This window comes from Eptesicus fuscus, chromosome 2, assembly GCF_027574615.1.
Source record: "Eptesicus fuscus isolate TK198812 chromosome 2, DD_ASM_mEF_20220401, whole genome shotgun sequence".
Classification (NCBI taxonomy): Eukaryota; Metazoa; Chordata; class Mammalia; order Chiroptera; family Vespertilionidae; genus Eptesicus; species Eptesicus fuscus.
Genome location: NC_072474.1, coordinates 23,353,486 through 23,375,494, shown reverse-complemented (window position 1 = coordinate 23,375,494; position 22,009 = coordinate 23,353,486). Strand labels below are relative to the sequence as shown.

The 22,009-nt window shown below is 42.4% G+C and overlaps 1 protein-coding gene across 1 annotated transcript in view; it reads right to left on the bottom strand.

Annotated features, from left to right (window-relative positions):
* The window catches only part of NSUN6 (NOP2/Sun RNA methyltransferase 6), a 52,488-nt gene that overhangs the window by 8,571 nt on the left and 21,908 nt on the right, over positions 1–22,009 (bottom strand). Inside the window, exons 7-9 of the mRNA XM_008148851.3 lie at positions 21,396–21,515; positions 19,617–19,761; positions 5,678–5,826 (exon numbers count right to left, since the gene is read on the bottom strand). Coding sequence (XP_008147073.2) covers positions 5,678–5,826; positions 19,617–19,761; positions 21,396–21,515 — 414 coding nt within the window. The remainder of the gene's footprint in view (positions 1–5,677; positions 5,827–19,616; positions 19,762–21,395; positions 21,516–22,009) is intronic.

Below are 22,009 nucleotides of genomic sequence, written 5' to 3'. Positions count from 1 at the left end.
CTCTCTGACATCCTCCGAGGGGTCCTGGATTGTGAAAGGGCGCAGGCCAGGCTGAGGGACCCCACCAGTGCATGATCGGGGCTGGAGAGGGACACAGGAGGTTGGCCAGCCAGAGAGGGACCGCTGGAGGGCATTAGGGCGTGTTCAGCCCGTCTCGCTCAGTCCCGACTGGCCAGACCCCAGCAGCAAGCTAACCTACTGGTCACAGCATCTGACCCCTGGTGGTCAGTGCACATCATAGCGAGCAGTTGAGCCACCTTAGCATATCACGAGCATATTACGCTTTGGTTGAATAGATAACCAGATGACTGGACACTTAGCATATTAGGCTTTTATTATATAGGACTAGTGATCTGGTACATGAAATTCATGCACATTAACCTTTTGCACTCGAATGTCGAGTGTGACTCGACACCGTTAGCATTAGAATAAAGGAATCGAGAAAAAAGCAAGAGAGTGCAAAGGGTTAAAAGGGAATTAATTAGAGGAAATATTTTTAATATTGCTCTTTGCCCTTTCTCTATAATAGAAGTGTCAGAGATGAAAGAAAATTAATAAAATGTATATGAAAATCTTCCTCCTGTCAGAGTCTGGGGTGTGCCATGGGAACCAGAGTCAAGTCCCTGCCCACCCACATGCGCCTCAAAATCACACGAGATCCAGACCCTGCCGGCCCCAACCACACTGGGCTAGAACCAGACCCGGCCGGCCCCACCCCTGTCAAGCCCCCCTGGGTGGGGGACATGGCCTGAGGTGCCCCAGCCCAGGCCCGGGGACACGTTCTGAGGTCCCCCATCAAGACCCACCAAGCAGGGGTGCAGCCTCAGGTCCCCTGGCCCAGGGCGGGGGGCACGGCCTGAGGTCCCCCGTCAAGCCACACATGGCGGGGGGCGTGGCCTCAGGTCCCCCAGCCCGGCACCAGGGCAGGGGCACGGCATGAGGTACCCTGTCAAGCCCCACTGGGCAGGGGTCATAGCCTGAGGTCCCCTGTCATGCCCCACTGGGTGGGGGGCACGGCCTCAGGTCCCACGGCCTGTCACCAGGGCGTGGGGCATTGCCTCAGGTCCCCTGGCCCGGTGCTGGGTTGGGGCATGGCCTGAGGTGCCCCGGCCTAGGCCGGGGGGTGCGCCTTGAGGTCCCCTGGCCCGGGCCAGGGAGTGTGGCCTGAGATCCCCCGTCAAGCCCTGCTGGGCAGGGGGCACAGCCTGAGGTCCCCCTGCCTGGTGCCGGGGTTGGGAAACGCGGCCAGAGGTCCCCTGTTAAGCCCCACCAGGTGGGGGGCACAGCCTCAGGTCCCTGCTGATTGCTCGTTAAGGCTTGTTACGGGAACTCAGCTTCCACTGTGGGCACAGCCATCTTGTGTCATGGAATCCCTGCCTCCACTGTGGGCGCAAGAATCTTGACCGTTATAGCGTGATGGTCAATTTGCATATTCCCTCTTTATTAGATTAGACTAGAAGCCCAGAGCGCAAAATCGCATGACATCCAGACCCACCGCGCTGGCGGGACCCCAGGCCTCACCGCGCAGAGCTGTGGGACCCCAGGCCTTGCCACGCAGAGTCACAGGCCCCATCTTCGCCGTGCAGCTCTGACTGGTTGTTTGGTCATGACCCTAATGGCGTCACAACCACAGACCTTTTATTTTTTTAATTTAATTTAATTTTTTTTTTCACAGGCCTTTTATAATATAGGATAGCCCAGATATGAAAGCAACCTAAGTGTCCATCGATAGATAATTGAATAAAGAAGATGTGTTACATATATACAATGGAGTATTACTCAGACATTAAAAAAAAGAGTGAAATCTTACCATTAACACATTAAGTGCTATGTCACTCACTGGTGACTGGCACTGTACTTTCCATATGGAAGACAAAGCAGTCTAGGCGCTTAACGTGTTAAGGACAACATAAATGAACCTAGAGAATATTGTGCTAAGTGAAATAAGTCAGATAGAGAAAGACAAATATATGATTTTATTTACATGTGGAATCTAAAGAGCAAACGAACAAACAAAACAGAAACAAACTCAGAGATACAAAAAACAAATTGATGGTTGCCAGGAGGAAGGGAAGTATGGGGCTGGGGGAAAAAAGTGAAGGAATTAAAAAGTACAAATTGGCAGTTACAAAGCTGCCATGGAGATGTAAAGAGCAGCATAAGAAATATAGTCAATAACACTGTAATAACTATATATGGAGTCAGGGAAGTACTAGATTTATTAGGGGAATCACTTCATAAGTTATATAAACATCTAACCAAGTGAAATAAATCAGACAGAGAAAAATACCATAGATTTTACTTATATGTGAAATCTAAAAAATAAAGTAAATGAACAAACTAAAGAAAAACCAACCTATAGATACAGGGAACAAACTGATGGTTGCTAGAATGGGAGGAAGGATTGGGCAGAATGGGTGAAAAAGCTGAAAGGAGTTAAGAAGCACAAATTTCCAGTAATAAAAATAGTCATAGTGATGTAAAACACAGTATGGGGAATACAGTCAATAATAAGAATTATATCTGGTGGCAGGTGGGTACTAGACTTAAGGGGGTGATCACTTCATATAAGTGTCTTATCACTATGTTGTACACTGGAAAGTAATATAGTATTGTGTATCAACTCTAACTGAAAAATTTAACTAACAAAAAAAGTCTGTCTGATTCTAAGTCCACATTCTCAATCAATTTTAATCCATGCCAGATGGCATACCTGCTATATTCTCCATTGCCTCTCATACTGTCAGCTGTTCCTTTTTTTGAGATAATGCATCCTAAGTAGTTCTTTTTGCTATTATCTAGAAAGAAAAGCCAAGTGTCTTAAAACAGTATCCTAATTTTACCCCCCCATCAATGGACTTTAGCTATAAATAAAGCTTCTTTACACTGCTTGCTGTTTTAACTCTCAAAATGTGTTCTTCCCAGATTGTATAAAAAAAGAACAAGTTAAATAATCCATGACCAGTGCCACCTTTATGTACGAAAGGAGACAGCAGGAGAGATGACTGGAAATATACTCAAAGACAGCTTCAGAGACCACATAATATTACACCCATTGTTGCTGTAGCCTATGTGTTTATAATTAAGGCCTGAGTAAAAATAATGAAGTAATCCTTGATCAAATGCTATCTATATTTTGTGAAATGTATTGTATCATTTTTGCAAGACTGAGAGAAATTCTCAAATATTCTATCGGGACTTCTTCTGAAATGCACTGGTGACCAGTTAAATTTGCAGCTTTTATGGTTCTCTTATTTCCTACACTGGACATTGTCACTTCCCATTTTTATTTCTTTTGAACTACCCACTTTTACAATTTTTTAAAAAATTTTCAATTACAGTTAACATAACAATATTGTATTAGACCAGTGGTCGGCAAACTGCGGCTCATGAGCCACATGCGGCTCTTTGGCCCCTTGAGTATGGCTGTTCCTCAAAATACCATGTGCGGGCGCACACGTACAGTGCGATTGAAACTTCGTGGCCCATGAGCAAAAGTCGGTTTTCGGCTCTCAAAAGAAATTTCAATCGTTGTACTGTTGATATTTGGCTCTGTTGACTAATGAGTTTGCCGACCACTGTATTAGACAGTAATATAAATGGACTTCCCACTTTTTTCTTAAATTTGCTATCTAAAATGATCCAGGAACCCTATTAAAAAGAATAACTGGTTTTATATATAACTAGAGACCCGGTGCACGAAATTCGTGCACGGAGGGGGGATTCCCTCAACTCAGCCTACACCCTCTCCAATTGGGGACCCCTTGTGGGATGTCCAACTGCATTTTAGGCCTGATCCCAGGGATCGGGCCTAAACCGGCAGTCAGACAAACCTCTCACAATCTGGGACCACTGGCTCCTAACTGCTCACCTGCCTCCCTGCCTGATTACCCCTAACTGCTTCTGCCTGCCAGCCTGATCACCCCTAACTGTCCTCTCCTGCAGGCCTGATGTCGCCCCCAACTGCCCTCCTCTGCTGGCCAATTTGGTTCTGATTGGTCGGTTCCTATACCAGCGTCAAAAGCTTGACCTCCTAGGCAGCCATTGGCTCCCCACAGCACCCAGATTTGGTTCTCATTGTTCAGTTCCTATGCCAGTCAGCGTCAGAAGCTCCGCTTCCTAGGCAGCCATTGGCTCCCCATAGCACCCACCTTTGGTTCTCACTGGTCAGTTCCTATGCTAGTCAACATCAGAAGCTCCGCCTCCTAGGCAGCCATTGGTTCCCCACAGCACCTACCTTCGGTTCTGATTGGTTGGTTCCTATGCCAGTCAGCATCAAAAGCTCTGCCTCCTAAGCAGCCATTGGTTCCCCACAGCACCCACCTTTGTTTCTCATTGGTCAGTTCCTATGCTAGTCAGCATCAAAAGCTCTACCACCTAAGCACCCATTGGTTCCCCACAGCACCCACCTTTGGTTCTGTTTGGTTAGTTCCTATGCCAGTCAGCATCTCCAGGCCTATCTCTGGGCCTGATCCAAGAGGCGGGGCTTAACAGCAGTCCCCACCCCCCCACCCCCTTGCCAAGGCCGGGAGAGAAAGAAAAGCCTGGCTGCTGGCGAAGATCAGTAAGAAAGAGGGAGAGAAAGAGAGAGGTAAGTACACTGATCAACAGCTTCCACTGAGGCTGCAGATCAGACCCTTACTCTTTTTCTGGGTCTCAGCCACCTGAGCAGTCAGTGTTGGGTCGCCAGGGTGCAGCTGGGCAACCCAGCACTGACTTCTGGATGGTCTGCGTTTGGTCGCAGTCTTGGCCCCTTCCCAAGCCCCAGGCTTTAGGCTTGGGAAGCGCCCCCTCCCCGCCCCGCCCCTCCGATCTCAGGCTCGGCCCCTCCGATGGTCGACTGGGAGTGACCTGGGTGCCGAAGAGGTTCCCAGGACCCTCTATGTATGCAAATTAACCTCCATCTTTGTTGGGTTAATTTGCATACCCACTCTGATAGGCTATGGGCGTAGCGGAGGTACGGTCAATTTACATGTTTCTCTATTATTAGGTAAGATTATTCACATCAAGTAGTAAATAATCCTGGGACATTTTAAAGATAAAGCAGAATGTTGGAAACTCATTACATCTGAGTGAAGAAATTCTATTACCTGAAAGAAATAGTGAAGTCAACATAAAGGAAAGCTCCCTGTATTTAAAATTAAATTAACCTTCTCTGTCCTTTTGTGTGTGGTAAAATATACATAATAAATTTATCATATTAATAACCATGCCTAAGTATACAATTCAGTGGCATTAAGTACATTCACACTGCTGGGCAATCATCACCATTATCTAAATCCAGATTTTTTTCATCATCTTACACTTAAACTCTGTGCCCATTAAACAATAACCCCTTATATCTCCAGCCCCTGGTAACCACTAGTCTCTATAAATTTGCCTATTCTAAGTTACCTTATATAAATGGAATGATATAATATCTGTCTTTTACATCTGGCATAATGTTTTCAAAGTCCATCCATGTTGCAGCATGTATCAGGACTTCATTCCTTTGTAAGGCTGAATAATATTGCACTGTATGTATACCACATTTTGCTTATTTACCTGTTCATGGACACTTCAGTGGTTTCCACATTTGGTTATTGTGAACAATGCTGCTATGAACACTGCTTTCAATCTTTTAAACATCAAACAAGTGAAGGCCAACTTTCTTTCACAGCAAAGTATCATCACATACCACAGTAAAGAGTTTTCGCTGTAAGGGTTGATATGATGTCACTTCCTTCAAAGTCCAAGAACAAGCCATGTTTGGTCTCTGCCCCAGTCCACTGCAGGGTGCATCAAGAAGAATTCGATCAAAAGATTCTGGTAAGAATGGGGGATCTCCTATAAAGAGAATTATAAACATATTTGTGTCTGCTCTATTGGTCTATAATAAAATTCCTGAGACAGAAGCAATTATCAGGAATTTAAAATCAGTCTGGAATAGAAAGTAGAAAAAACAATTACTCCCCTCAATCAAGTACCTGATGAAAGTAATTTTGACTTATATTTAATACTAGAGGCCCGATACACGAAGATTCATGCAAGAATGGGCCTTCCTTCCACTGCCGGCACCACCTTCGCTCCAACCTGGAGCCGCCTTTCTGCTCCGGCCTGGAGCCGCCTTTGTGCCTTCCCAAGCTGCCCAGAGGCCTGGAGCGGCTGAGGTGGTGTGCCCCTGACTGGTCGGCACCTGTGTATGCAAATTAACCTGCCATCTTTGTTGGGATAATTTGCATACTCACTCCTGATTGGCTGGTGGGTGTCGCGACGGTACGGTCAATTAGCATGTTACTCTTTTATTAGGTAGATTTTACTTTATAAAAAGTATAAAGATTATTACAATTGAGGGTTATTCTGTTGATACAGTGTAAATCAAGACCTAAGCAAACGTGTATCCCCAATGTCAGAAGCCACAATTCATTAGAGCCAAGACCTGGAAAGAATTCAAGTCATTCTGAGAGCCGATACTTCTCGTGGTAATCCCCACTGTAGACAGCACCAGAAAAAGAGAGCACCTATCAGGTTCCAGTCAAGCATACTAATTGTGTGGTTTCTCAGGCTCCTTGCTCTGCAGCCATCAGCAAGGCTATGCTCTACAATGAGATAACAGCTCCCTAGATCCAATCTTTCACAAGTTTCCCTCTGTATTCAAGTAATTTTCTCCATTCTAAATTCTGATCTATTTAGTGTTACTAGAGCAAGTCATAAAAACCAAACAGTCTGCTTATATATTTACTAGAGGCCCGATGCACGAAATCGTGCAAGAGTAGGCCTTCCATCCCCCGGCTGCCAGCACCAGCTTCTCTCTGGCCCCGGCTTCATCCAGAATGATGTCCAGTCTAATTAGCATATTATGCTTTTGGTCTAATTAGCATATTACACGCTTTTATTATTACAGATAGATGCTAGCTAACTACAAGCAAGATAATGCTGCTAAATGCTTTTACACAAAGCTAGTTGATTTCCTACAGTACCCACAGCATCATTCTGCTTTTCTTTGATTGCAAAACTGTCAAGACACAAGCTCCTATTGATTTAACTCATCTCCATCTATAACCATCCTTGCTTTCTTACTTACTATCTCAGAAAAAGTATCTTTTCAATGTAAACAATTATTTTCAAGGTTTTTGATATATACTGATATACATCCTCTAGAAAGACTATACCAATTTACATTTCTAGATCATGAGTATATTTGTCTTCCCCAAATCCTCATCAGAGTTGACAATTATTGCCCAGCTGGTGTGGCTCAGTGGTTGAACATTGACCTATAAACTTGGAGGTGAAGATTCAATTTGCAGTCATGGCACATTCCTGGATTGCCAGCACAATCCGCAGTGGTGGGGGGGGACATGAAGGAGTCAGCCAATTGATAATTCTCTCTCATCATTGATGTTTCTCTCTCTCTCTCTGAAATCAATAAAAATCTATTTAAATAAAAAAGGTTGACAATTATTTTATTGGACATTTGTATTTTTTCTGTATATGGTCACATTCTTTATTTTTGGCCTTTTTTCCACTGAGATTGCTATATTTTTCTTTATTAATTAGAAGAGTCCTTTGTATATTAAGAATATTAACCTCTCCTCTAAGTTTCGTGCACCTTGAAAGGAATTGTGGGCCGCAAGGCTGAGGTGGGCACAGGGGCGGGTCTTGGCCCATCCTCCGTGCCCCCACTCGACCCCTCCCCCCGTGGCCCCCGGTCCCGTCTGCCGGCAGCCCCACTGCCACTGCTCCCATGTGCTGACAGCGCGCAGCGATTGGGGCCGGCGCCAGCAGCGGGTGCGAGCAGAGCCTGCTCCGTCAGTGGGTGTGAGCAGCTGCTGCTGCCCCAATTGCCCCTCAGGAGCAGGGGGAGGTGGAGAAGCCCTCAGGGGCAATTGGGGCCGGCAGCCACCGCTCGCACCCACGATCGCGACCGGTGCCAGGTGCCAGCAGCAGGTGTGAGTGGCGGCTCCAGCGCCAGCTGCAGATGCGAGTGGGGCCAGCGCTGGCAGTGGGTGCGAGCGGTGGCTCCAGCTCTGGCAGTGTGTGCAAGCAGGGCCATTGGCAGCAGCAGGTGCGAGAAGTGGCTGCCGGCCCCGATCGCCCCCCAGGAGCAGGAGGAGGTGGAGAAGCCCTGAGGGGTGATCAGGGCCGGCAGCTGCCACTCACACCTGCTGACGGTGCTGAGTGGTTGGGGTAGGCACCGGGCTCCAGCAGCAAGTGCGAGTGCCCAGCTGGACGGTGGCACACAGGAGCAGATTTTTCAGTAACCACCAGAGGCTCACCCTGATGACAGCGACCAGCGCCCCACCTAGGTCTGGCGCCCCTGCTCACCTGCTCCACCATCCTGCCGCGGTTGACGCCCACCATGTTCCACGTGCAAACCCTGGTGGTCAGCACACGTTATAGCGACCAGTTGTGCCGTTGTTCCACTGTTTGGTCTATTTACATATTAGGGTTTTATATATATAGATTGCTGAATATTAAATATATCCTTTTCCTTGTTGAGTTTTATCTTTTCTTTCATGCTTTAACATCTCCATTAGTGCAATTAATAAATGTTTACCTTTATGTGCTTCTAGTTATTTTCAGTTTAATTCTTTATAGTAAACTCCTTAATCCATCTTCAAATTACTTTTTTGTGTATCAAACATGTCAAACTCGCAGCCAGCGAGCTGCATGCCTTATTTAAATGAGGTGTACATACTTCCCCCCACTCTCCATAATTTGTTGCAGATCTATTTATTAACTAATTTATTCTTTCTTCCAGGTTTGAAATGCTTCTTTTATCATATACTAAATTCTTGTACATATAGGGACCCATTTCAAGGGCTTTTGTTTTGCCTCAAATTTGCTAGCTATTAATCTCTATTTTCTGAGCTCCAAATCTACCCTCTCTCCTCCTCTGTGTGATTGAGGTGGGAACGGTAAACAAATCTCCCTTGGTTTCTGGCTTCCTTTCAAGATTCACAAGTAGGAGACAGAGTGATGGAGGGTGGGGAGATGAGAGACAAGGAGTACAGAAAGGACTTTCTCATTCCTGTTTGCTTACTACTCCTAGCAAAAGCATCCCAACTACAGCCCGTTACCTTGGCAACAGCAGTTCCTAGCTACTTCCATTAAGTATCAGACCTCCCTCAGAGGTCTCAGTCCAGCTCCATGACACTGCCTGCTTTCAGTCCTAAGGGAAGAACAGCAGCTAGATAGCATCCACTTCCTTAGAGTTTTTTTTTTTTTTTAATATATTTTATTGATTTTTTACAGAGAGGAAGGGAGAGGGAGAGTTAGAAACATCGATGAGAGAGAAACATCAATCAGCTGCCTCATGCACACCCCCTACTGGGGATGTGCCCGCAACCAAGGTACCTGTCCCTGATCGGAATAAAACCTGGGACCCTTGAGTCCGCAGGCCGACGCTCTATCCACCGAGCCAAACCGGTTAGGGCTTCTTAGACTTTTTAATTTCAACTCCATGGAACCTCTTCTCTGAGCTTTTTGGTTCTAATGAGCAAACCTCCTCCCTTTGTTTCTCCTGCTACAGGGGTAAGAACTGCAGTTTGCCAGTTATTGCCTCTAGATTGCCTAAGTGACCTCCTTTTGCTTTTTCAGCTCTCCAACACCTATTTAACTGACTCTTTATACTGTTTTTACCAAACTGATTCTCTTTAGTGTGACTTTATACTAAATTCTTTCTATTGAAATACTTTGTATAGTTTTATTTTGAATCCTGTGGCCAGATGAATTCCCCTAAAACACAGGTCTCAACAAGTTATTTATTCCTCTGACATTAATAAAAAAAAAATGTTAGTTTCATAGCTACCTAACACTATGAAATAAACTCCTGAGATTAACAAAGAGAGACTATTAATAATCTGGCCTTATCTATTTCTCCAGCCGCATTTCTCTGTATTCTCCCATATTCACCAATGTTAAAAAGAAAGCAAAACAGAACATTGCTTTGTTACCAAGATGCATGAACTTTCCTATGTGTATGCCTCTGCTAATTCTCACCTGCGATGTCCCCTGCACTCATTTCCATTTGTCAAAATGCTACGCACCCTTTTGAAGCCTGACAAATGCCACCTCCTCCCCTAACTCTTTTTCTATTGTCCCTGTGAGAAATAAACATTCTGACTTTATTTTGTATCTTTCAGATGCACAGTCTTAAATTATAGTCACCAGTGTTCAGGTCTTATTCTCCCCAACCCCAAACACGAAAAAATCCTTAAAAGCCAAGAAATCTGCAAGCCCACAGAATACTTTTGTGTGAACTAGAACTAAGGCACCCCTTCCTCTGGATTAACACTCTCATGCACACAATGAACAGAGCACAGGCCAGATTTCAGCCCCCACTAGCCCCTTAGCCTGGTGCACTTGCACAGGGCACAACTGTACACTGTGGCCCTGAGGTTGGGAGCAATGCCTAGTTACTGAACTCACGCTTCCTAGTAAGTACAATTTTAATAGAAGGTACTGGATGACTATTAAAAAATTAAATTAAGAAATTCATAAAAATATTCTAAACCCGCCGTAGATCAGACAAAAAAATCACCAAAATACTGCCCAAATGCACCTGTTCCAAGTGAAATTTCTCTTATTCAAACCTAGAAAGACATGGGATAAACTTTTAAGGCTTATGTACTGCAAGAGTCCTAGTATTTTTGTTTCATAAACCTTTTTCTCATAATATATATTGGAACTAACTTTAGAGATTTGTAAAGCTGCACTGTTTTGGGATAGCAAAAACCATAATTCAGGAGCAATTTTTTTGTTAAAAATAAATGAAATTGAGACAACTTTTGGAATGAGGACATGAGGAGTTCCACAACCTTTTCTCCACTGAAATAACTATAACTGGTGAAAATTATAAAAAACAAAAACCACCATTTAAAGTCTCTGGAAAATGTCCAGGACATACATCAAATGAAGAAACACTTATTCAAGAAAATATACTACATCTCAGCAAGAATAGTGAGAAACTATGGCTGAGCCACAACCCACATTCACTCCTTTGTCCCAACTGCCTCTCTTCATCCTAAAGCTCTGAATCAAAGAAGATCCACTTCACTTGGGTGCAGCCAAGGACACATGGCTCCCTCTTGCCCTCAGCTCCCAGTCAAGGATTGTGGTATCTCACCTGGAAGGGCAGGTCTACCAGCATTTCTCACCTTCCCTCCCCTTCAAGTCCCATGTTGCAGAGGCTCAACTCTAGGTAAGAGCACCTGAAAACTCTGAGGCTGCCTTCCTCCACTCAGCCCCAATTCATAGGCACAGAAGCTGAGAATTGTAAAGCCCCAACTGCCCTCACCCCAATTCATTGCTGGTGAAGAAGTTCCACATTAGGAAAGGAAAGATGAGAAAAATCAGAGGACGATGACCCAACCCAGTACTGTGCTGCTCATTCATCAAGTGTCACTCCAAGAGAAATAGGTCACTCACTATCTTGCCCTCATCTCTGGAACAGTGGGCCAGAGGTTTTGCCAAAGGGGAGAGATAGCAAGTAAAAACAGAGTTCAGGTACTTTCCCCAAGTGAACTGACTTTATTTTAACCACAATGGTGGAAGTTTAAGCCTGAGGGCACTCTTGAAATCTCATGGAGGTTGTGCTGGTAAGCAATTAAGAGGAGGCTGGCACCTCCATGAGAGCAGTAAGCTAAACCACAGACCTGCCAGAAGTTTACCTGAGAACTAAGAAATGAGACAGCTAAGAAGAGCCCTCCTGGGGTGAGAACAAATCTCAAAAACTGGCTTCAAAGATTACCTATGCAAAGGGTACCAAATTTGTTGGATCAAGATGGTGAAACAATTTATGCCTCAGAGCACTATTGAAAACAACAGCATAATCAACCTGAAATAAGTGAAGGTAAATAGCATCTGAAAAGTAAATGAAGCAGACAGTTTAACACAAAGACCAGGGAAAGAGACAGTAAAGAGAACCCTCATACCCCCTTGTTGGTTTTGCTCAGTGGATCGAGTGTAGGCCTGTGGAGTGAAAGGTCCCAGGTTTGATTCCAGTCAAGGGCATATGCCTGGGTTGCAGTCTTGATCCCCAGTGGCAGGCTTGTAGGAGGCAGCCGATCAATGATTTTCTCTCATCATTGATGTTTCTATCTCTCTCTCCCTTCATCTCCAAAATCAATAAAAATTTATTTTTTTAAAAATCAACTATCACTGCCCTAACCAGTTTGGCTCAGTGGATAGAGTGTCGGCCTGTGGACTTAAAGGTCCCAAGTTTGATTCCGGTCAAGGGCATGTACCTTGGTTGCGGACACATCCCCAGAAGGAGGTGTGCAGGAGGCAGCTGATTGATGTTTCTCTCTCATCAATGTTTCTAACTCTCTATCCCTCTCCCTTCCTCTCTGTAAAAAATCAATAAAATATATTTTTAAAAAATCAACTATCACTATTCCACCACCTTGTGATAACTACTGTTAAGGTTTTTAGAAAAAAAAAAAGAACCCTCATAAATCCATTGTCATCCCAGGATTACTGTGTACATGCAATATACACTGAGTGGCCAGATTATTATGATTTCTGAATGCATAATAATCCGGCCACTCAGTGTGTGTGTGTGTGTGTGTGTGTGTGTGTGTGTGTGTGTTAATTTTAGAGGCCCAATGCATGAATTCATGCATGGGTGGGGTCCAGCCAGCCTGGCCAGGGTGAGGGGACATGGGCGGTTGGCTGGCTTGCCTGCTGGTTGAACTCCTGGTCAGGGGGACAATTTGCATATTAGCCTTTTATTATATAGGATATACACTGAGTGGCCAGATTATTATGCATTCAGAGATCATAATAATCTGGCCACTCAGTGTACAATTTACTAAAACATCCAGCCATCACAGTAAACATATAACAAACAACAACCACAAGCCTAGGGAGGAGTGATTTGTATCTAGAGTTGGTGCAACTTATTACCCAGTTTTCAACAACACAAATTATGAGCTATGCAAAGAAACATAAAAGTGTGACCAACACAACAGAAACTATCTTTGAGAGGGCAGAGATAGCAGACTTAGCAAAGACTTTAAAACAGCCAATAAAATATATGTTCAAAGAATTAAATAAAAAGAAACTATGCTTCAGGAGGCAAAGGAACACATAGCAACGATGTCTCACCAAATAAAACACATCAATAATACAAATTTCAAAAAAGAAACAAAACAAATGGAAATTCTGGAATTGAATGTATAATAACAAATGACAAATTCACTAGAGGGGCTCAATTATAGACTTCAGCTGATAGAAAAACGAATCAGTGTATTTGAAGATAGAAGAAAAGAAATTATGCAATCTGAAGATCACAGACAACAGAAGAAAAATGAACATAGCTTCAGAGGTATGTGTGACACCATTAAGTGCACCAATATAAACACAATAAGAGCACCAGAAAAGGAGAGACAAAAACTAGATAGAGCGTTGGCCTGGGGACTGAAGGGTCCCGGGTTCGATTCCGGTCAAGGGCATGTACCTTGGTTGCAGACACATCCCCAGTGGGGGGTGTGCGGGAAGCAGCTGACTGATTGTTTCTCTCTCATCGATGTTTCTAACTCTCTATCCCTCTCCCTTCCTCTCTGTAAGAAAACCAATAAAATATATTTGAAAAAAAAAAAAGAAATACTTTTTAAAGTTCTTCAAGTTGAAAGGAACTGAACTAGAGTGTAATTTGAGTCCATATGAAAATACAAAGAACACACGTAAAGGTAATTGTGTAATTATAAAAAACAGTATAAATGCATATTCTCCTGATTTAAAAATCAACTGAATAAATATGCATATAATTCCAATGATGGCCCTATATATGTAATAAAGGCTATATATGTATATACATATATACACATGTATTATACATATCCTTATCCATATATATAGTGTGTGTATATATATGGAAAATGTAATATATTTGCCAATAACAGCAAAAATGGTGAGTGGAAACAAAGCTGTATTGGAGGAAGAAAATGACACCAGGTGGAACTCAAATCCACAGGAACAAGTGAAGAAAACTAGTAAGAAAAGTAACATAAAATCTAAAATTATATATCTCTTCTTTCTTCTGTTTCTTTTAGCAGTTTTATAGACATAAAATTATATAAAGGAATATTATAACTATGTGAGTTCATAACACAAACTGAAAGTCATTTAAGTAAATAAAATGTTACATTAGTTTTTTTAAAAAGCAATTAAGGCCCTACCCGGTTTGGCTCAGTGAATAGAGCGTCGGCCTACAGATTGAAGGGCCCCAGGTTCAATTCTGGTCAAGTGCACATGCTTGGGTTACGGGCTCAATCTCCAGTAGGGGGCATGCAGGAGGCATCCGATCAATGATTCTCTCATCACTGATGCTTCTATCTCTCTCTCCCTTTCTCTCTGAAATTAATATATAAGTTTTAAAAAGCAATTAAGGAAGGAGAGAGAAACAACCAAAAATACAAGAGATAGAAAACAAGTTAAATGGCACATGTAAATCCAATGATATCAAGAACAACATTAAATGTGAATAGATTATGTTTTGTCAGGATGGTGGAGTGGGAAAACACTGTGCCTGCCTCCTCCCATAACCATGTCAAAATTAAACAAAATTATACAACAACCATCACTGAGTACCACCGCAAGACAAGCTGAATAGAAGTCCTATAATTAAGGACATAAAGAAGGCAGGGTGAGACTGATAGAAGGGGTAGAGATGCAAAAGGGACAGGTCCCATACCCAGGGTGTGGCAACTAAAAATCGGGAGGGATATCTCAGTGGGAGCAGTCCCTTCTGAGGAACAAGGAGTCCAAAACCCACACCAAGCTCCCAAGCCCTGTGCACCAGTTTCAGAAAAAGTAGTCCCCATAACACCTGGCTGTAAAAAGCAGTGGTGATGACACCCAGTAAAATGGAAGGCTGCTGTTCACCTAGGCATCCTCTTAAAGGGCCCAAGCACACACTTGCCTGCCAACTCACTCGCTCCCAGGGCAGGGCAGCAGCTCAAAAACTAGAAAGGACACATGGAGAAAAATGAAATTCACTAGATTCGGGACAAGGGCTGGAGAGGCCGGGGTCAAGAAAGCTCCCTCTGGGTATGAAAGTGTTGGCAGGCACATTTCTCCTTTGTTGAGCACAACCCCCATCCATAGCGCCAGGTGCAGGCAGGTGCCAAGTCAGAGTTCTCCATTACCTGGCTAGCACATTTGTGTCACCCTGGTGATTCCCTGACACCCCTTCCCACCCAACTAGTGTGTCCAGTCTGAATATCGTTCGCAGCTTTTCCACATGAGTGGCCTATTTAGGTTCATGCTGAGCACTTCCCTAAAATCTCCCAAAGGTCTACAAACTCCAAGCAAGCACTGGCTGGCATTGGCATACCCTGTACCTCTTGCTAAGCGCCAAGCCTAACACAAGTGGCACGTGATCTCAACTTGCATTGTAACTCCTAACTAGTGGCTCCAAGCATGGCCAAAACTGCAGCCACCCTTGGCTTAAAACATAGCTTCAACTAAGCATCCACAAGCCCTGCACAAGTGAAAGCTGGCCTTCAGCTCATATCATGGTGCCCACTAAAGGGTCGCAAAGCCCAGCACTAGTGTCAGCGGAACTTGGTTCACAGCATACCCTCTCCCATACATGCCCGAAACCAGTACAAGTGGCAACAAACCACAGATCACTTTGTAGCTCCCACTGACATCCAACTGAGCAAAAATGGCAGTTGTCCTTGATATTCACTAGATGCCCTCCCAAGAGGCTCCAGAACCAACAAAGGCAGTGGCTGGCTACAGACTATATAAGACCTCCACCCACCCAGCCCCACAAATGACACTGCAAGGGAGGAGTCAGCTGACACCAGAGTCCCACTAAAGTGACTCCTGTTCAGTGGGGATCAGCCCTGCCCTCGAGCTCATCCCATGTAGCCGTGGCCAGATCCACAGGCAGTCAGCCAGAAGGTCAATCCCAACCACTGATATACCAACAGTAATCAAGACTCAACCCCAATAAGAGGGCACATAAAACAGACACAAGGAATAAATCTGGAAATCCAGCTAACGTTGACCAGAAAAGACTGCACCACTGGGCCTCAAAAGACACCTACAACATAGGCCACTCTGCCAGGAACACAAGATGTACCAGATCTACTTAATACAAAAAAACAAACACAGGAAGTCGGCCAGAATGAGGAGACAAGGAAACACGTCCCAAGTAAAAGAAAAAGACAAAGCTCCAGGAAAACAACAACAACAACAATAAAAACACACAACTAAACTAAAAGGACACAAGCAATTTACCAGATGCAGAGTTTAAAACATTGGTCATAAGAATGCTCAATGAACATAGGGGGGAAATAAATTAATTCAGTGAGAACGTCAACAAAGAGATAGAAAACAAGCAGTCAGAAATGAAGGCTACAATAACAGAAATGAAGTATACATTAGAGAGAAGCAACATCAGATTAGATAAAACAGAGTATTGAAACAGTGAACTGGAAGACAAGATAGCAGAACACAGCCAATCAGAAAAGAAAAAAGAAGTTAATAAAATAAGGATAGTTTAACTTCTGGGACAAAATCAGGTGTATCAATACTCACAAAATAGGGATACAAGTATAAGAGGAGAGAGTGCAAGAGATTGAGAATATTTTTTAAGAAATAATGATTGAAAACTTCCCTAAGTTGTTGAAGGAAATAAACATACAAGTCCAGAAAATGTAGAGTCCCAAAAAGATGAACCCAAGAGGTTCATACCAAGACACATCATAATTAAAATTCCAAAGGTAAAGACAGAGAAAAAAAAATCTTAAAAGTAGCAAAAGATAAGCAATCAGTTACCTACAAAAGAACTCCAATAAAAAGGTCAAGTGACTTCTCAGCAGAAACACTGCAGGCCAGAGGGGGTTGGCATTAAATATTCAATATTCAAAATGATGAAATGCAAAGACCTACAACCAAGACTGCTTTATTCAGCAAGGCTATCATTTTAGAATTGAAGGAGAGTTTCCCAATCAAGAAAAAGCTAAAGTAGTTTATCACTACTAAACCAGTATTATAAAAAATGTTACGGGGACTTATTTAAATTAGTGACCTAACAACAATTTTAGTGAAGTTATAGTAATGAATTATTTTGAACTGTCTACTGTCTAATGGTCATTTTTATGAATGACAGCTTATATACAGATAAATTGTTGTAGGCAGTTAGACATGAGCAGTGCAAGGACTATGGGCCAGGTACAGAAGTCACCAGGGCAGAAAGTCCTGGGTGCCTAGAAAAGGACAATTATAGGGTGGGACCACGCCCCCAGGGTGACCTTCCTCTCCTAGCATATCTGGTCAGGAGGTATGGACCTCCCTCGAGATAACATCTAGGCCTTAATTGTATTTCAGCTCCAGGCCCAGAAAAGCAACAAAACCAGACAAGCCACCTCAGGACCAGCTACATTGAATAATGACCCCCTGCCCTGATGCAGGCCAATTAATCAGTGGAGACCACAACCTTGAAAGGACACACCTGGAAAACTGCTGAATATTCCACTGAGATCTTCCCTTGGGACCTGCCTAAAATCTCCCTTCAAACCCTTAGGACAGAGGACCTAAGGAGCATGCCCACTCCTATACCTTTCCTTTTCCTTTTCTCTTTTCCTTCCCCCTTTCCATCTCTCCAGGTGCATTACCATTAGCTTCTCCACTCCCAAGCTCCAAGAGCCCTTCCTTCACTTCTATTGAAGCATAATAACCTCCATCTTGTATAAAACCGCTGTTTGAATTCTCTGCTACTGTTAGATAGTCCCTAGTCCTGTAAACTCTGTCATTATAAACTGTCACTTTAAAACAGTCTGCTATTCTGTAAAATGACTTTCTTTTTAGTTCAAATAATAGAAAAAGATAAACTTAACTGTTTGACCTTGTAAGCTAGCCATCCAATGCAATAGACTAAAATAGACTAATACTGATAACAACTCCCATATTCTTATGCCAGGTACAAACTCATTATGTATTCAAGGTTACAACTGTTTGTAACAATAACTCACACAGAGCTCTTTGTAATATCTGCAAAGAGGCTCGAAAAGTATAAGTAGAACCCTAACCCTAACTCTAACCCTAGCCCTAGCTCTAACCCTAACCCTAAACCTAACCCTAACCCTAAAGAAAAAAACAAAAAATAAAAAAAATAAAAAAAAAGAAAAGTATAAGTAAGGGAGACTTCCTATATGTGGTGCTCAGAGATTTGGAAGGGACACCTCCCTCTGGGCCATGAGCAATAAACGACACCTAATTAATTGGCTCATTAAGGCGTCTTGTATCTCATTTATGATACAACACTATAAACTTGTTTCCTAAGCCGATTTCTTTAATGAATTACTTCTTTTACCTCTGTGATTTACCAAATAAATGTTCTCTTATGGTTGGAGTCTTGGCTCTGAATTTTTCCTAGTCAGAATCCAAGTACCGAGGTTGCTGAACCAGGTCTGATCTAACCCCACCGGTCAGACACCTGTTGCCATTCTGCAGCCTACAACACAACTACAGAGTTAGAAAGAGTATTTTTCCTTATGGTATTAAAGAGAAAACCACAGTATCAAAATGACAACACTCAGTGCTAAAAGCCCTGGATACTAAACCTAGATTTAACTGCAAGTTCAACTTCTCCCAGAAACATCTTTAATCAACCAGTCTGGAATTTTCTGGTCAAGCACCAATAAGGTAATCTGTCACTGTGAACCCTCTATGTTCCCCATAAAAGAGAAGGCAATCTACAGGATAAAAACCCTCCCCTTCGGTTCCCAGAAAGAGAAAGAAATGGTGTCCTGGCCCCACTCTTCTTCCTATAAAAACCTCCCCCTTGGTACAACCCTGGGAGCAAGCTTTTAGTTGCTAGATGGTATGTTAGCCAATAATCAGCTTAGTGAAGCCAAGTAGATCTTCAAATTTACTTGAGTTTTGTTTGCTAACAAAGGCAATCTAGATCAGCCGTCGACAACCTTTCAGACCTCACCGACCACTACGGACCACTGGTTGGCAACCACTGATCTAGATGATCTGTAAGGGAATTGGCAAATCAGAGACCATATCCTCAGCTTTTTAAAACTCATCTTTAATCAATAAACACTCGGGAAAAACTAATGCCAGTGAGTTCGTTAAAGTACACAGTTTTCTCGAGTATTTCATGAAATCAAATCTAAATAAGAGACAGAGATACATAGAGACAAAGTGATTTAATAAATGTAACAGTTTTCCCTCCCTTCCCAGCTCCATAGCCCCATTTTTCAAGAAAAATGAAGAAATAATACAAAACAGCTCAAGAATCATAAAATTGAAAGGCTCAGGAGCTTTGTGAGATGCATTATAAAATTAAGACAAATATGTCAAGTATAAAAAGTTTGACCAAGGGGGTAGGGGTGTGGGTGGAGGTGAAAGAGGGTATAGAGAGAATAAATGGTGATGAAAAGAAAAAGAAAAAAAAAAAGAAGAAGAAGAAAGAGTTTGACCAAGTCTTGGGGATTGGACTTATTAAAAACTTGATATTCAGGGATGAGATGAAAAGGAAATATCTATTAAAGCAAAAAAATCTTAGATCCATGCCAAAGTTTCAAGGCCTGTGGATATTTTGAGGCTACAACAATGACAGCAAAATCTGCTTGTCTGTAAAAGTCTTTAAAAGATAAAATTTGACTCACCTTCTGTGTCCTTAACCATATCAAGTTTAAGCGCCTTTGTTCCATCAAAGCAAAAAGCCCTAATGGAATGCAGCCCTAATAATAAAGCATTCTCTTTTATTTTTTTAACTTTGTTGGGTAGTTTATCCAGGGCTATTACTTCTCCCTAAAAACAAACAAACAAAAAAACCCATAAAGTGTAAACCAAAAGCAATCATAAAAATTATTAAAAATGAGAAAGCCATGAAAAACTAAGATCTTCCACAATTTCCTCCTATCTCTATTTTTAAAGTTGAATTCATTAACCAAACATATATCGAATTTATATTAAATACTTATTAAGTATTTCCTTTTACAAAATCAATCCTCATCTCAATATTTTCTATGCTATACACATAAAATTCATGTAAATTCTGACAACTAAAGACAGAAAAATATGTCTGTATATTACAGCAAAATGTTCTAGACTGGTATAAAACATAGCTCAAAAGTAATTGTAGCTCTAGCTGTTATGGCTCAGTGGATAGAGCGTCGGACTGTGGACTGAAGGGTCCCAGGTTCAATTTCCGTCAAGAGCACATGCTCGGGTTGCAGGCTCGATCCCCAGAAGGGAGTGTGCAGGAGGCAGCCGATCAATGATTCTCTCTCATCATTGATGTTTCTATCTCTCTCTCTCGCTCTCCCTTCCTCTCTGAAATCAATAAAAACATATAAAATTTAAAAAATATTTTTTTAATCATAATACTTCAGTTCAGTCAAAGTTGATAAAGACAAGAGGGTCATTTTTATGAATGTATTGTGATATTCATATGATACTTTTAAGATACTATGAAATGATATTGCAGTGATGGTGAAATTAACCTTTCAAAATATTTTCTTGCTTTTGTTCCCTTTATACACACTGTCCTTGCATGACATATGCATCATTTGCATAGACTACAATACCAGGAATTTGCTGAAAATATTCCTAAATGTAACACCAGGCTTAATGGTAGATATAGTTCCAATTAATACTATGACAAACAAAACCATTTCAAGTGAGTTGAACTGAAAAAGTAGGCAAAAACAACACAAAATAAGGTTCAAATATACTGCAGTAAAGTGGTAACTTCACTGGCTGAAGGCTACTCTTACAAAAATACAGAAAAGAGGGTAAACTTACACAAAATTTAGCTATCAAAATGAATCAAAAGCAGCAACAAAATCTAAGATTCATTCTGGCTCAAGTATCTCTGTTCAGGTTGTTCATTTCTCCATTGCTGTCCCACTCTGAAAGATTGCCTAACTTCAGTTTAATTCCCCACACATCCTCATCTTTGCCATTTACCTTGTAATACTGTGCCATTCTGACTTGGGCTCAGCTATGTGATAAGTGTTGGCCAATAGGATAACAGTAAATGTAATGCAAACAGAGAAATGAATAGCACTTGAACAGTTGGCTTTGCTCTACTTTGCCCTCAGCCACAGCCAACCCTTAATGATTGCCCTCAGCTAGGCTAGCCATCTGTTCCTAGCAGGAGGATAAGAAACACATGGACCAGAGGCAGGGCACCCTAATGGTCTCAGCTGGGGCCACTTTACATAAGCCAACACCAATCAAAAAGTGAATGAGCCTACACAAGATCATCAGATCCCCTAGCTAACCAGTTCTGGATCAGGTGCACTGAACAGTCTTCCCTTTGGCTGAATTTGAAATAAGTCAGATTACAAATGTCTTCATAATGTTTCATAAATTGCATGTAGTTCCACCTTCATCACTGAAATGTAAATACAGTAGTTTTGCTGTGAAGACAATCTTACCTGATCATGCATTAGTGCTGCAATGTGTGTTGTTTTGCCTCCAGGTGCTGCACACAAATCTAGAATCTTCTCTCCAGGTTGAGGATCCAGAACGTGAGTTACAACAGCAGATGGCAAATTCTATAAGGAAAAAAAAAAATCAATTATCAATATACTAAATCAATTTAAATTTCAGAATCAGAGAATGTAAAGAAATCTTTGGAGGTAATACAATACAACATCCTCTACCAAGAGTACATTTTTTGTAACTACTAGTGTCCTGGTGCATGGATTCGTGCACACTGAAAGGAAATTAATTAGAAGAAATATTTTAATATCGCTATTCACATCTTGCTAATAAAAAGAAAATAGAACCCTGACCGGTTTGGCTCAGTGGCTAGAGCGTCGGCCTTCGGACTCAAAAGTCCCAGGTTCGATTCTGGTCAAGGGCATGTACCTGAGTTGCGGGCACATCCCCAGTGGGAAGTGTGCAGGAGGCAGCTGATCGATGTTTCTCTCTCATCGATGTTTCTAACTCTCTAACCCTCTAACCCTCTCCCTTCCTCTCTGTAAAAAATCAATAAAAATATATTTTTAAAAAAAAAAAAGAAAATAGGACTCTACCAAGTCTCCTA